The sequence below is a fragment of the Squalius cephalus genome (assembly GCF_949319135.1).
Source record: "Squalius cephalus genome assembly, chromosome: 15".
Lineage (NCBI taxonomy): Eukaryota > Metazoa > Chordata > Actinopteri > Cypriniformes > Leuciscidae > Squalius > Squalius cephalus.
The window spans coordinates 19,081,260-19,098,481 of record NC_137136.1 but is presented as its reverse complement, the minus strand read 5'-3'; the positions used below and the strand labels follow the sequence as shown (position 1 = coordinate 19,098,481).

General features: G+C 38.1%; 1 protein-coding gene across 6 annotated transcripts in view; it reads right to left on the bottom strand.

Annotated features, from left to right (window-relative positions):
• Nucleotides 1-16,966, bottom strand: part of pou2f2b (POU class 2 homeobox 2b) — a 37,186-nt gene extending 20,220 nt beyond the window's left edge. For 2 of the 6 annotated variants that reach the window (XM_079894775.1, XM_079894779.1), the window contains exon 1: nucleotides 15,694-16,966. In XM_079894775.1, coding sequence (XP_079750901.1) covers nucleotides 15,694-15,793 — 100 coding nt within the window. In that variant the 5' untranslated portion in view covers nucleotides 15,794-16,966. The remainder of the gene's footprint in view (nucleotides 1-15,693) is intronic. The other 4 variants (XM_079894778.1, XM_079894784.1, XM_079894781.1 and 1 more) reach the window with 2 other exon arrangements.
• Between the last annotated feature and the right edge of the window lie 256 nt (nucleotides 16,967-17,222).

Below are 17,222 nucleotides of genomic sequence, written 5' to 3'. Positions count from 1 at the left end.
ATATATTAAAATAAAGTATTAAAATTAAATTTCATATTTGCAACTTCATTAACAATCAAGTTTTAGCCTGCTCATGTGGGAAATGCAGATTCAAATCTGACATGCAACATGTCCTTGATCTCATTCTAATCAATACTATTTCTATCCACAAAAAGTGATATATTAAAATATATTAAACATGTTTATTTGCAACAGCATGATCAGAGTGACTACTGAAGTTTAAAACTTTATAAATATAAATCTTTAATAACGGTTTATATTTGATATTTCTTCTTTTCTAGTCATAGAGTATCAGTATGGTGTGACCTTCCAATATGAATCTGATTACATGTTTTTAGCCAGACAAACACTGAAAAGTCTGTCTCTATAACCACCACACGGGAATAGTTGAAGAGACTTCAACGCAGCACAATCGTGCACCATGTTTACACATGTGAGTCAATCGCTCCCACGCCAATCGATGGAAAGAGAGAGAGAACAGGTTACCTTTGGTCATTAAGACAGGGGGAATCCCAGACTTAGGGTGGTTAGGGGGTTCACTGATAGAGAGAGAAAGAGAGAGAGAGAGTATTTGGCAAAGAGAGAGAGCAGACAATTATCTGTATTGATTAAAGGGAGGCAGCACAGTGAAGAACAGAGCTCACTATGTGTCGATCAATAGAGAGAGAGACAGAGAGAGAGAGCGAGAGAGAGGGAATTGTTTGGGGAAAGAGGGTCAATAGGGTGGGAACGAGATAGGGACAAAATCAAGTGAGAAAACGAGAACATGTGCGAGGAAGGTTATAAAATGATATTTATAATATCTTATGATATTTATGATACTTTTTATTGCATGAAATAAAAAGATCTGTATTAATGTTTAAGAATTCTTATTGACATCATACTGATTATAAGCGTCCAGAACATGCATTCAAATGTCTAAATTTGGCTGTCATGTTCAGATGCAGTACTGATTAACCTGACATTACGCCCTTATACAATAAACAAAAATTACCACTAGGCCTTACACATTTTACAGTTACAAAATGAACTTGTTTTAAAAATCAATGTATTATTTTGCCAATTAATAAAGTGAAAATACTGGTGCATGATTATCATTAACTTGTGTGCAACTTATACAGACTGAATGTGTGAGTTGAGTTTGAATATAAGTTGGGAACTTTGTAGCCAAGGCCACTTCTCTTCCTCGGAAATGCGTGAAACACCGGGACAAAAGCTTCAAAGAGGAGTAACATCAAATGAACTGTGTAGACACAAGCCGTGCAGACAGAGCCACTGCTTGCCCCTTCTCAAAATATTAATCCCCTTTCAGACAAACTTGACCCCCAACACACACACACTCCCCTTTTCCGCTCCCATTAGGAGTTGAATGCATATCTACGGACTGTGCTGGCCGTTGCCTAGTAACCGTGACCCTCATCAGCTAACACCAGAAACAACACAACATTCATTACATCCTCTGACTCAGTTGTTGCTTAGTAATGTAACATTGTCCAAAAAGCATGTATTAGTGCACCTTAGCTGGAGTTTTTAAAGCAAAGTTTTAAACAATGAGAGCGTTTTCAGGTTAAGACTATTAAAACATGAACATGTTAATGCATTTGTTCATGCAATGCATTAAATGCATGTTTAAAAACAAATAATACAGAAAAAATACGCAAGAAGTGCAATAATCAACACTTTTTTTTTTGTTTACTGATTTTTTTTACTGAACATTGTTACTGATTAAAAAAAAAGAAATTCACAACTAATACTGATACAGATTATTATTATATTTAAGTGCCAGATAATCAGTATGCAGAAACAATTCTTAATTGTTTTATTTCTACTTTTTGATAATAAATTCAGAATCATTAGACAACAACAAACAACACATAATATTAGGGTTGCCAACTTTCTGAAATGGAAATAAGGACCCTGGGGGGGTTGTGACATGCATGAATATTGTGGAAACTAATTGATACATTTAGATAAATATATTTCATACATTGTAGCATATTATAATACAACTTATTAGGCCTATATATTTATAGAATAGCAAAGTAGGCCTAATCAATATACAAGACTGAACCACATAGATGTGAAATATAAAGGCTATCATGATCATTTTGCCAGCAATGAACCATGGATTTGTTTACTTTATAATACTTTTATTTTTTAAATTTTTAACAAATACAACATATAGGCTAACATTCAAAACTCATCGGCTTAGACTGTGGCATTTGAAGAAAAATAAACACAACAGTATTCCCTCACGCATTCCAGCCATGGGTAGTCATTTTCCCATTCAATTTTCTTTTTCGCTGGCTGCTCGGAGGTAGTGATTTTTACATTTCCCGCTGTTGTCACTTGTCGTCATTGTTGCTACGATACGTGACTCACAATGACTGAAACGACCAATTAAAAGGGCATTCTCTGATGATGTTCCAAGATGTTAAAAACGCTACGCTGATCATAGACAAACAGAGGGAGAAATTAGTATCCACCGCACCGTCTGGGGTTTTTTTCTCTTATATATTAGAAGCTATGTGTCTGTCATGGATTTGCACTGAATTTATTCTCAAAAATTCAGAACAAAGTGTGTTCCGTATCAGTTCAATACGGAACAAGACTTTTATGTGTCAAATACGGGACGGTTGGCAACCCTAATATGCATATCATATTTCATACTATTATTATTTATTATAGAGCTATCTAAATAGGTGCTAATAAAAATATTTCTGAATTATTTATTCCTTGTTCTATAAGGCAGTCTAGCTGTAAACATGTTATACATTCCTCGCTTGAGAATTTTAAAAGTGCATTAATGTACTTTGACTGAAACACACATTCTTGTTTAACGGCATTGTTGGGTGCTGACCAAAAGATAATTAATAATAGAAATAGAACTAACAGAAAATAAAAGTGGAAGTTGGGGTGGTGGAGCGATGTCAACACAGGAGTGAGTTAAAGGGATGGTTCACCCAAAAAAGAAAATTCTTTCCTCATTTACTCACCCTCAAGTTGTTTCAAACCTGTATGACTTTCTTTCTTCTGCTGAACACTAAATAAGATATTTTGAAGAATGTCGGTGCTCAACTGTTTGGTTACCGACATTCTTCAAAATATCTTCTTTAGTGTTCAGCAGAAGAAAGAAAGTCATACAGGTTTGAAACAACTTGAGGGGGAGTAAATGAAAGAATTTTCTTTTTTGGCTGCTATCCCATTAAATCAGCCACTTATAGCTGTTGTGATTGCCAGAATTAAGTGTTTACATTTAGTCTATTCAAAATACAGCTTACTCTTTTCATACTAATTAAAGAAAAGTATTTTTTTCTCTAAATAATTTAAAGGTTACTTAGACATGAGATCAGATTGCATCATGGGGACAAACCTTACAGCCTAAGATGAGGCAAGATTAAGCGAATGAGCACACACACATACACACATAGCACCCACACTGATAAAGGCCTGTTTAATATGAATCAGATCTCAACGGATACGGCAAGGACACAGAGTCTGCGTGCATTGTAATGTACCAGAGTAAATACTTATTTACATGTATATAGCACAAACAAACACTCGGTCAAATAACTATAATCTCGCAGTTTGTGTACGGAATTTATACATAGAGGCTATAAATACAACATTTGAAGAACCATCTGGGTCTGAAATACTAAAGCGTTGAAAAAGAAAAGGAAGAGAGTCCAGCAGAAAGATTAAAAACAGGAGAATTCAGGTGTGTATAGTTATGCATGCATGACATCACAGGTCCCCTCCCCCAGCCACTGGGAGTGGGTGCCTTGGAAACGGTCGCTAAGGGAACAGACGACGAAGAAAGAGAGAGGGAGGGAGAGAGAGAGAGAGAGAGAGAGAGAGAGAGAGAGAGAGAAAAAGAGAGAAGGTGAAAAAGAGCGGAAGAAATAAAAGAGAATAAGAAAGCATCCTGTGCTGCCGTGCAAAGGAAAAAAAGTGGAAAGCCCCAAAAGAGAGGGAGAGAAAGAGAGGATGAGACATAAGAGCAGGTAGTAACACACAATATAGTGTCTTATGAACATTATAAACAACATTACATAAGTCATATTAAATACAGCTCATTGGATAATGTGCTCGGGCAAGTTAAGGTAACTAAATGAGACGTTATGACATTCTGAATATTAGATTATTACATTATTTAAGGCAGCAGCAGTGTCATATAAGTCAAGGCCTGCAGAGCAGCCTGTGTGCCTGTTCACCTGTTCTACACATCCATCTTGCTGTCTACTAATATAAAATAATGAAAGAAATGAGCCGCTGGGCTTCTAATGCATTTGATATTAATATCAGTATCTGTAAAACTCACACACAATCTAACTAATGTGAAAACTGATTAATAAAGATTTGACAGCCATCATAGAGGAAATTATTCAGTGCTATGTTCTCCAATCATATGGCTTTAATATAAATTTATGCTGATGTAAAAGTTCACATTTCCATTTATATCCCATATACTCCTGCAGCCACATCCACCCGGGCCTAAGACAAGCATCTCCTGTTACATCATTCATGAGTCTCCTTCAATATCAAACTGCTTGAGTACTGTATATATCACCATGAAAACACATACTCTCCACCAAATGAGAAAAATAAAGGGGTGGAGATTTGCAAGGCCATTAGACCGAGCAGACTCCAGTAGCCATCTCACCTCCAATTCAGAAAAGAACCCTTCATCTCATACTTGAAAGTATTATTCTGGGTTCAATACAAGTTAAGCCCAGTCAACAGTGTTTGTAGCATAATGTTGATACCACAAAGATCAAGGTTATGGCGAGACACTTACAATAGTAGTAAATGCAGACCAGTTTTTGGAGAATTTAAAAGCAGAACTGTGAAGGTTATAATTTATGAAAGCACCTACAGTAAGGGGCCATTCACACAGAAAACCTTTTTTCTGCTTTTCCAATGTTTTTTGAAACCGTACTAGACGGACGCGTTTGACTGTTGCGCTGGCATCTTTTGCAGCGTCTCGTGCATGACTCAGTGCTCAAGTTAAAAGAAGTTCAACGCTTTCATGCATCTCTAGACCTTGTATTTCATCTCATGTTTTTAATCGCAAAAACACGTTATGTGTGAATGGTAATGTTAACACTCATATTGTTTGTCTTGTGTCTGTACTTTTGAAACAGTGAGTATTCTAGCGTTTACTGATTGGCCCCATTCACTTTCATTGCAAGTGCCTCACTGTAAGATTTTTTTCGATTGACGATTGTACTAAACCCGAAATATTCCTTTAAAGGACAAGTTCGGTATTTTACACTTAAAGCCCTGTTTACAGATCGTTTCTGATGAAATAGAACGGTTAAAATTAAAATTTGGACAGATGCTGCTGTCCCGAGAATTTTAGGTTTCTTTCGCGTTCCCCAAAACCTCCAGAATGGGTGTATAGGTGCACTGGAACAATCCTTCCTAATACGCATTAAACTTTCGTTTACAAAGACGTGAAACTCACCGAGTGGTCAGGGTTGTTCACTGATATGCTCACACAAAAATCGCTGCAAAATATGCTTTCCAACAGGTTTTATCGTAGTTTTTGTCTCCTCCATTGACTTGTATTGGATGTGATGTGAGGTACGGTATTACTCCACTGAAATGAGGTTGTTTTCTTCTTCTTCTTCTTCTTGTGTTTTTTTTTTACGGCGGATCGCAAACTGAAATGCCAGTGGTTTGCTTGCAAAGGTGCATTATCGCCACCAACTGGGCTGGAGTGTCTATTATTCAAGCTCTCAACGGAAGAATGTACGGGTGTGAGACGTTTGGAAAAATAGGTCCACAGTTTTACAACGAATGGTAAAACACCTGTTGGAAAGCATATTTTGCAGCGATTTTTGTGTGAGCATATCAGTGGACACCCCTGACCACTCAGTGAGTTTCACGTCTTTGTAAACGAAAGTTTAATGCGTATTAGGAAGGATTGTTCCAGTGCACCTATACACCCATTCTGGAGGTTTTGGGGAACGCGAAAGAAACCTAAAATTCTCGGGACAGCAGCATCTGTCCAAATTTTAATCTTAACAGTTCTATTTCATCAGAAACAATCTGTAAACAGGGCTTTAAGTGTAAAATACCGAACTTGTCCTTTAAACTGAAATATGAACGCATTCAAACCCACACCAGAGATTTAAATCAGTCTAAAAGCCCGTTCACATTGAGAACGATAAAGATATAGTTCTAAAAATAGCTCTCAATATTAAAGAATAGCAGAGTTCACACCACAGCTATAACGATAACAGCAGAGAAACGATTTTATCCAGCTGATGAACGTTAAAACATTGACAGCCAATCAGAATCCATCCTGCTGTAACGAGGTTGAGTACTTAAAGTGGCAGACAAGCACCCACAATTAGAATAAACAGAACGATATCATCCGCTGGTGTGGGCGCTAATATAGTTATTTTTATAGTTATCGTTCTTGGTGTGAACGGCCCTTAACTGTCTGTATACATTCCAAACTAGAGGCTGATGAAGAATCAACCTTTTCCAGGCTCTTTAATAGAGGGTATGTGACTTTCCCCCTTAGCTTTTCAGAGTGTTTCGCATCGCATGAGGCGTTAAGGTTCGTTAAAACTTACAAAAGTGGCAGATGCCGCTATCAGCTGCAACACAGCTGGGTACAAAACATCCAACTAGTTCCAGGACCATCCAAATGTGAATTTACAGATGCTTATCCACGCGAACACGAGTGTATGCGGTGGGTGCATGAGATAGAGAAAGCAGGGATCCCAAACCGACATGTTCTCATTTATACTGATAGGGCTGTTGTATCTGACTCCACAATACTATTGCAGCATTGTGGGTAAATGGTAGACTACCCCCACCTTCTACCCGCTAGGTTGAGTCTTTAACCTTGACCTCTCGTGCCTCTGCCTCCAGTAATGAAGTCAACCCCCCCGCTCCCCATTCCCTCTCTCCCCCCGTCTATCTGCCCCCAGCTCTGCTGTCCAGCGCTCCTCTCATTCATAGTAAACACTATTGATTTTTCAGCACAGAGAGTAAAAAAAGCCATGAATTTTAATGCTACTATCTCTCCCTCGCTCTATAGCTCCCTCTCTTCCTCTGTCATCCTTTCCTTTCATGCGTTTTCCCTCCATCCCTTCATCCCATCTTTTTCTCTTCAAGATGTGAGTGAGGGCAGGAGTTGAAGCAAGTGTGTGTTTGTTGGCTATAAACTTTGGAAACATGAATGTGTGTGTGAACGGAGCGCTAGCTAACGCTCTCGTCTCTTTCACCCTCTGTGACTGAGACCGATTGATTTTGCTATAAGCAGTGTTGAGGCTATGACAGGCCAGCAGCGACAGACAGAGGAGCTCATCAACGTCCAATGAACACGGAAAAAAATCTCCTTAAAAATCCCTCCATCATGCCACACCAAGACTGGAGGAGAGAGAGAGAGCAAGAGATACGGAGAGAAGGACAGAGGGTAGAAGATAAGCCTTTATAAAGAAACCCCATTAAACATCCCACACCGTAACATCAAAACAATAAAGAGAGAACAGACAAACAGGGCAAACTGCATTTGTGAGGGACACCATTTAGAAATCACATTATTGTCTGAAAGGGATGATGAACAGACAGACGGCTATTATCGCAAAATAAGGGCCACGACGCAGGGAGACTATCAGCAATAAAATAAATAAAGAAATATGTAGATATGTTATATTAAATTGAGTTGAAATGGTTTTATAATATTACCTGCATAGTAGCTTCCTCTAAAAAATAAAAAAAATCCACTTCAATGTACAAAACAATCAGCCTAGCTCAGACAAACAATGCAACAACATTTCAGTGATATTAATATTTAAAGGATAAGTTCGTCGTTCCAAACCTGTATAACTGTATAATAATAAAAAAGAAGATATTTTGAAGAATGTTGGTAATCAAACAGTTTTGGTTAATATTGAGTTTCATTTTATAGACAAAAAATAAAAAGCAACAGACATTTCTCAAATTCTCTTCTTTTCTGTTCCACAGAGGAAAGAAAATTTCACAGGTTTGGAAAGACGTGAGGTTGAGTAAACTTTCTTTTTTGGGTGAACTATCCCTTTAAGTCATCTGAGATTATTTTCACCACAATCGTTAACTGAGCCGCGGCGAGAGATTGCGAGTACGAGATACGAGAGAAATAAAAGTAGCACCGGTTTCAGTTTTCTGGTCACAGCGTTGCCATGGATGACGGAGAACATTAGGAAATATCAGACCACTGAATGTCATGATCAACGTCAGAATGTAGTATTTCGGAGAACCATAAAATAGTTCCTCGTACACTCTCAGAACAAATGGTACAAAAGCTGTCAGTGAAACAGTACACTTTAAAAAAAGTTGTAATATGCACTCTTTAGGTACAAAGATGTAACTTTAGAAAGCATACCGCCCCAGTGACATCTTTTGTACCATTTTTTTCTGAGAGTGTAAAATCTGCAGTTCAACCTATTTTTACGACTTTAATCATTTCTGCTATGTTGCCTAAGCTCCCTCATTGTACGTCTCCTCGGATACGGTACATTCCTGGTTTAATGTCCATCTGCATCATCAGATGCTGGACACCAATCAAGCTAGTATGCATTGATGGTAATAAACTCACAGTGCAAATTGCTTTCGGGGAACACAATTATCCCATCAAAGCATGTGGGGTACGAGTAAGGTTGTCCAATTAAAGCCGAAACTTCTCTGTATTTTGGTGCCTTTTTACTACAGCAAGTGAATGGAAACAATTTTCTCTTAAAGAAGTGATGAGAACATGCTGCATAATGGATATAAACTTAAAGTAATCTGATGCAATAGGCATTTTATGTACTCAGGTGCAGAGTACAAATTGGCAAGCCACGTATTGATCGATAAGCCCGGATTGAAGGAAACCCTGTTAACAGGAGCCTGTCTGGGGAGTCGGGCTCCATCCCTCCCCTCTCTCCATCTTAATTTGATTGATGATCATACTTGTCACTCAAGGCAGCATGTGGCCAATTACAAGATTTGTACGGGTAGGTGGCTGGTGGTTTCGGCTTGTGTTGTCAGTTAAAAATGTGTGTGGTTGTAAGTGGGGTAAAACTGTATTTGTTATCTAATTTTACTGCAGCTTGTACTGTTTTGCGAGGATTAAAAAGGATAGTTCACCCCAAAATTAAAACACCATATTGTTCCTAAACTGCATGTCTTTCTTTCATCTGTGGGACATTAAAAGAAGATATTTTGAGAACACCGTCACAGTGTTTTATTTTAATTTATTTTAATTTTTTTGGCCATACAATAGAAGTCAATGGAAGTCAAAACGATTTGGTTACCAACCAACATTCTTCAAAATATCTTATTTTGTGTTCCACAGAACAAAGAAATACATACAGGTTTGGAACGACATGAGGGTAAGTAAATGATGACAGAATGTTTTCCATTTTTGGGTGAACTATCCCTTTAACAGTAAATAATGTACTCAGGGAAACAGGAACTTCAGGATCCAGAAGACTAAAACTAAAGGGCGGGAAAGGATGAAGGAATGGTACAAAGAAGGAAGAGTAATCCTGTCACCCCCTAACAGTTTATTTACTGATATTTTCTCAAAGAAAGGGAGAAATATGCCAAACAATTAATGCATGTATTATTATAAATAACACTTACACTGTAACAGTGGGCCACTAATGTAATCTAAAAACTGTATCTATTAGATTATGGCCTATAATCTAGATAACAATTCTGTTTGAATTTTAGCTGATTAATAATACTAATAATTGGCATTTTTAATCATCAAAACATGACACCAGGCAACCTTACGATCATTAAAAGGGTAAAAAAAAAAGCCCTGAAATAAATTCCCAAAGCCCTGCATGTGAACAGGAGACCTTGATCGCTATAAATCTTAAATGAAATGGAGGAAGAGAACAGATTTAGGTCTTGAGCTTGCTCATGAGGAGTGAAGGACATAATCAAAGAGCAAGCTTTTATTACACATTCTCTATTGTCAAAATGCGCACACACACACACACACACACACACACACACACACACACACACACACACACACACACACACACACACACACACACACACACACACACAGACACAGCAGCTGCTGAAAGGACAAATTACACTGGTTTAAGCCAATTTTTCACCTAACAGCATCAAAGGGGGAGGGGGAGGGGGGGCAGATTTAAAAAGTAGTCTATTGCTGTGTCAATCCATCCATCTTATTATCCCACACGGTAATCTGAATATCTCTCAGTACATCAGTTTGTCAGTAAAGCCACTATGTACCTGCCATGTCAAAATATCAATACATTCATTCATGTCTATTTATGCTCATCTTTCAGTCAAGTCTCGATCCCTCCATCCATCTACACACACACAACATTTCTGTATATAACAATGTCTCTCTCTCTCTCTCCCTCTCCAACACATGTGCACATACACACACAAATACACATGTGCAGCCAGATAATCACACTAAATTAACACAGCAGTGGAGAATCTGTGTGAGTGCTGCTGTACTGGTAGGGGGTGTATTGACCAGGTGCTGTCTCTCACAGATGTGTTGATTAAGGGCCTGTCTGAACAATTCTCCTACTTTTGCGCCATCATGTAGCCACCAACACCTCCAGAATGTGTTTTTGTATGAGAAAGAGAGAGGAGGAGCCAGAAAGAGAGATTAATAAAAATGTTAAAATATTATGTGTGGTTGGAACAGTCTAAGCGTAATGCTGCACCACAGCGGCTTTGCGGCTGCATGCGTCATTTTTACCCGACCGCACGCAAGAATCAACACAATCACTGCAGTGTACGGCAGTGTTTCCCAACACTTTTCCTGAAGGCAAGCCGAACAGTGCACATTTTCAAACTATCACCGGATTAAACTCATTAGCAGAGACTCCAAGACCAGATATTGATGGGTCAAATAAGAGGGACATCCAAAATGTGTACTGTTGGTGTGCCTCCTGGAAACAGTGGTGTAAGAGGCCATTCTGCAGTCCACTGTTTTTCTATGTAAACATGGACTAGATGCTCATGTTGGACCGTTGCTTGAGTTTTACATCTTTTGAAGTGTCCCATGCATGATGCAGATTCTAAATACATGGCACTAAAGTTAAACATTGTTCAACTTTAAAAAAAGACGCCCAGTATGCAAAATTACAACCTCTTCACGTGCAGTATACATTTTGAATGTCGTTATACCAATGAGTACGTTTTCATGCATAAAGAAAATTTTATTATGAAAAAATTGTTCATTATAAAAACTTAACTGAATTTAAAATTCTTGATGTTAAAACAAACATGAACTGTTTATGTACTGTATATGAAGTGACAAAAGAACACAATGTTTAGGCTACATGATTACGGCTTCTTATCAGTGTTGGGTAAGTTACTGTAAAAAATTAATCAATTACTAGCTACAAATTACATCTTCAACAGTGTAATTAGAGTATTGTACTAATTACTCTCTCTAAAATTATTGCATTACTTATCACTAATTACTTTCGAAATCCCATATCAACTTCGACCAGTTGAACAATACAAGAACAGACATGAAACTGCTCTTTAAATTCTTTTAAATAAATATCAAACTGCATAAATTATTCTTAATCTGACCAAAGTATTTAAACTGAGAAGTTTACATTAAAAACATACATTTTATCATTAGAAGTTAAATTTTGATGTTAAATCTTTCTTGTTTTATATAGAATTGTTCAATGCAATTACATCAGAAGTAGCCTAACTGTAGTTAAATTACAGAAAAATCCTAAGTAATCCCTTACTTCAATTTTAAAGGAAAAGTAATTAAATTACAGTAATTAAATACTTAATGCATCACACCCATCACTGCTTATTAAGTACAATCGGTATAAGACTGTGCATGTAAATTCAACCTTCTTCATTTCTAAGTTCATAATACGCTCTCAGAAAAAAAGGTACAAAAGATGTCACTGGGGTGATAACCTTTTAAAAAATACTCTTTTGTACCTTATTTACCTGCATATTAGTACCTCAAAGGTACATATTTGTAGCTAAAGTGTACATATTAGTACCTAAATGTATTAGAAACTTATGAAAGGGTTCTGTCTCAGTGACAGCTTTTGTACCATTTTTTTCTGAGAGTACTGCACTAAAGGACATTTAGTGATTTTGGCTGAATTATTTGCAGAAGTTTAATATTTAGAGTCAGAATGTTTGATGAATATCAATACAGTGAGGCCTTACAAGCACTTGTGAGTTTCTTTAAGCTTTAAATATATTATGGAGAGAGTTTAGTCCAAAATGTTGATCAGCAGTTTAGAGACCAGTCTCAAGATGTCTTTCTGCTTGTATATATACTCAGAATGAAGACACAATCGCACAAATGTGTGTGTGTGTGTGTGCGTGCTTGTAATGGTCACTGGGTGGAAAGAACTCTAGGGAATTTCTTACAGAGTGAAAAGCAGCAGTGCTAATGAGGGAAAGGGTGCTGTCAGTGTTAATACACTACAGAAGGTCAACCCACACAGATGCAAACACATTTCTCCTCTGTCAAAACTAACAGTAACTAAAAGACCTGTGGGAGTACTGTCACTAAATGAACATCGTGACGACATGGAATATCAATCAGAGCAAGAGATGGTGGAAGAGAGTGTGTGTGTGTGTGTGTGTGTGTGTGTGTGAGAGAGAGAGAGAGAGAGAGAGAGAGAGAGAGAGAGAGAGAGAGAGAGAGAGAGAGAGAGAGAGAGAGAGAGAGAGAGAGAGGAGAGAGAGAGAGAGATCGAGAGAGAGAGAGAGAGAGAGAGAGAGAGAGAGAAATAGTGAAATGCAGTAGAACATTCTGTATTGACATCTTCTTTATATTGATTTCCCATTATGTTACAAACAAACCCAAGCTGACATTTTGTCATTGGCAATCATCTTAACACCAGGACTCGCCCTAATCTATAAACACACTTTCTTTCACATTCGCTCACACAAACAGAGCATTTAGCTATACCAAAAATATAGATAAATAATAGCTAATTCCATTTCTGCCAATGTCACCTGTCACTGTAATTTACAATTGCACTACCTTTAATTTTTAAGTACAATGAACTTGGATGTTTGTCATTTCAACTTAAATTACATTAAACTGACTTTAAAAATGAGTTGAATCTTCTATAACTTATAAAAAAGTTGAAAATTGCTTAACTTATTTACTACAATGTTGTTATTGATCTTGTAATTTTTGACAGTGTATTTTCACCAAATTATTATGACAATGAGACCATTATTTTTCACTAATTTGAAAGTAATTTTCTCTTAGTTGACTAAATATAGTAGTTATTTCTCTCTGTTGATGAGATTAAAAAAGAAAAAGAAAAATTAGCTCACTCTTTTTCTCTCACTGTCAATATTTTCTCATCCTCCTGGAGCTGCCTGTTACTGTAACACACATAAAACTTTAATGGAGCAGTTAATGGCAATAATTCCCGAGACCACTTACAAGAACAGGTCTTGATTATCTCTTTCTCTGCCTCTGTCCATGTCTATATCCGCTTTCTAATGGGAGTATGGTGTAAAAGCTGCATATATTAGTAACTGGATAATAGTTAAATAGGTTCTGCTCTCTCTAATGGTGATTAAGAGTATTTGATGAGATTTGGATATTTCAGCTGGCCGTAATGGTATTTGACATCATGAAATGAAGAAACAAGGAACGCTGCTCTCAGATTTTAGAGGGTTAGCTGACTGCTTTTTTAGAGGTTTAGCTGACTGTGAAGGTTTGTCTAATGCTTAATCAAAAATATTTAAGCAAACCAGAATTTGTAAATTTGCAATGAAATATTTTTCCAGATGCCAATCACCCACTTCTATGTGAAATAAGTGTTAAGTATGTATATCTAAACAACAAAGTTTACATCCTTACTTATCATTCATAACTAATGAGCAACTGCCATACAATCTGAGTCTAGAGCTCAAGATCACCTCTCCCTCTCAAACTCGGTTTTCCATACTTGTTCCCATTTTTCACTGTCATCTGCACCTACTTTCCTTTAGTGGTCCACAGCTTTTTCTTTTTCTGCCCTCTTTTTTATCTTCTTTTGACACTCGCTATTTTTCAGCGAAAGGGGCATGAAACTCCTCCTCCTCTCCCCTGGCCCTGTTAATCTCTGAGGGGAAGAGGCTCATTATCCTTCCCCTTAACCATCCTGTATCATTCTTCAGTCCCAAAGAAAGCCTATGAATACCTCTAAGGCTACCTGTAAGTTACGCAAAAGATGAAATTGTAAAATCATACAGAGAACAATGCAATCCCACTAACCACTGTAGGTAAAATGAGGTTGCAAAAAAAGTCTGACCAAAAATAAGGCACAACACTTTCCGTTGTACACATTCTGAATGCATAAAAATGGACGAACTTGACATCAACTTGATTTTCATCATAAGGAGAAAGATCACATATGCATATGGGCAGATGCATAACTTATGTAAAAATTGTTGTTGTTGTTTTTTTTTTTGGGGGGGGGGGGGGGTAGATTGAAATTCTAATAAATTTATATAAGAATTTGTATCATAAATCCTCTTATTTTTAATAACCATTTAATAACCAAATAGTCATGTAGCCTATTTAAAATATGTATTTTTAAAAGAAGCCAAATATTATCATTCCAAATATTCCATGCAATCTCTCAGCAATTAGTACGAGCTCATTAGAATTGCATGAATAATACATATAAAATAAAAAGCAAAATGCTATTTACAATAGATTTAGATGAAGCATAACATTTCACACCAAATGAAATGTAAATTTTACCATGTGCAATAAAAATAATAGAATAATTATCCAGAAAATAATTTCTTTATAAAATTACAGAACATTTTCATTATATTCTCAGACAGTCACATGCCCAGTAAACAGCAGCTTGCTTATGCAGTTATGCCTCTTCTCAATTCAGACAACACCCATCTCCTCCTACTCCACCCCCGCCCTCCTTCTCCATCCTCCTTCCTTCTGTTTTCATCTTTACGTGGCCACCGAACAACCGGCAAGTTCCCGCAAAGAAAACAATAACGCCGTTTGCACTTCGCCCTTCTTCTAATAACAAAAGTCGAGGTGCAAATCACATTATGCACGATGTATGTTATCAATTCAAAACGCAATAGCCGATCACACGTGCAACTAAATGTCTATACATGACCCTCACACTATAGGCTACATTTATATTTGTGAGCCAAGTAACATAAGATGTTTAAATAGCACAAATGCTCATTTCTCTGCTCTCTGCAGCTGCTCTGATTCTCTCCTCTCTCCCCTCGATCCGCCGGCCCCGGAATCGATCCTGCGGAGATCGATATGTTGGCATGAATATTCCCAGCTCACCGCGAGTTTAGTTCGGGGGAGACGGAGGCAGAGGCAGAGGCGAGAGAAGGAGACGGACGGATGCGGAGCCCAACGAGAGACAGGAATATATTCAGGAAACACCTTAACAAAACAAAACCGACCTGCGCTGCATTTCGAGGCGCGACAGTGCAGTGCTAGTTTTGCTGTGGACAAACTTGACTCGCGTCGTTTGGACTAAACTGAAATTTTGGAAAAGGCGGCAAGCGCGCGCGACACAAACAGAAAACGACACACGAGGATGTTTCATTCACACGGTGAATACGGGGATTATGCCGTTGAGTGGGATGACCTAAAGAGGTTTCACCGGATTCGGGATTGGAGGGGAAAAATGTGGTTGTTGTGGAAGAAAGCCTTACCGGAGTGAGAGCGGAGAGCCAGCGGGGACTTGAGGCGCCAGGCGTGGAGATCAGAGGCAGTTCTTGGCAAGACAAACGGCACCGGCAAAGGAACAAACATGATCCGTCTTCTTGTCTGGTTCTTATCAGATGCTCTTTTGCTGTTGTTGTTTGTTTTTTTCTTTGCTATTTTAGCAGTTGTGGCAAGTTAGGCTTTTTTTCTCACTTAAATCATTGGGTTCCGTCTGTGGTCCTGGCGTTTCTGACATAAAACTGTTTATTCATAATATAGCGTTTATACTTTCCCTTTTCGCTTGTAGTTTACTTTTGATCTACATGCATAGATACGCAGACGCGCGCGCAGCCCGACTGTATTTTCCCAGCGCGCGCACACAGGCGGATAGACGGATTGAAACAAGACAAACGTGGGTTATTTCACTATTACTTCACGTTTGTCTATTCGTTTTGGTATTAAGCTACAGTATTTGGTATAACTGTTCGATCTGCTTGCCGAACATATAGGCTATATGTATCTGTCACTCAAAGGCATATAGGCTAATTACTATGTTTGCGAACGTTTCTAACTGCATATCTCCTGTAGTGTTTCTGTCCTTGTCGACACTGTTCAGCTGGCCTTCTGCTTCACCCCTTGGTTGCAGTCGCTTTAACTTTGGTTATCTGCTTGTAAAATAAACGGACCTTTCTGCATTTATTATAATAAAGGAAAAAAAGATTTCACACCCTGACTGTATAACGTATAAAAGACAGCGGATATTGTTATTACTTGGATATGTGGTGCATTTTTTGGTGAATTTATTTGGTCTAGCTCTTCTATAGCTCTCTTCCTTGTTCTAGCAGCTACAGGCTACACATTAATTTACACAAAGTCACTAAACGTTGTTAAAATCGTCTGCTTATTTTGCTCATTTAAATTAAAAATCTATAGAAAAATAAGGCAACTCAACGTGCTCGCCGGATTCGCCCCTCCTCCCACGCACCTTGTCACACGCCAGTAATTAAAACGCAATCAATCGATACATGACTAAATAAGGCAAACAAATAAATAAAGCACGAAAACATCAGGGGAAAAGAGCTCGATATGTCGCTGGTTTTTAAGAACACTTGCCTATATTTCCGTCCATCCGCCTGCGTGTTTTGGTCTGTCTGTCTGCCTGTTCCCGTTATTTGGGAACCCCAATATCTTATTCGTGCACGCTCTCCTCCCATACGCTCGCGCGCTCTGATTCCACGCTGCCCGCAACATTGAAGCGCGAGCGGAGCCGTTACAACTCTCACATCACCACCACCCCACCCCCACTCTCTCTCTAGCTCTCTCTCTCTCTCTCTCTCTCTCTCTCTCTCTCTCTCTCTCTCTCTCTAACGGTTCCGTACCTCTGTGCTTGCCTCGCTGAAAGGTAAAATCACACATGGACTGATACGAGCTACAAACATCTCCCTCCAATACTACTAATTCACCTAAGATTAAAACACCGTTAATGGTGCTCATTAATACAGCAAACCCAGTTTTAACATTTTAATACAAAAAAGAA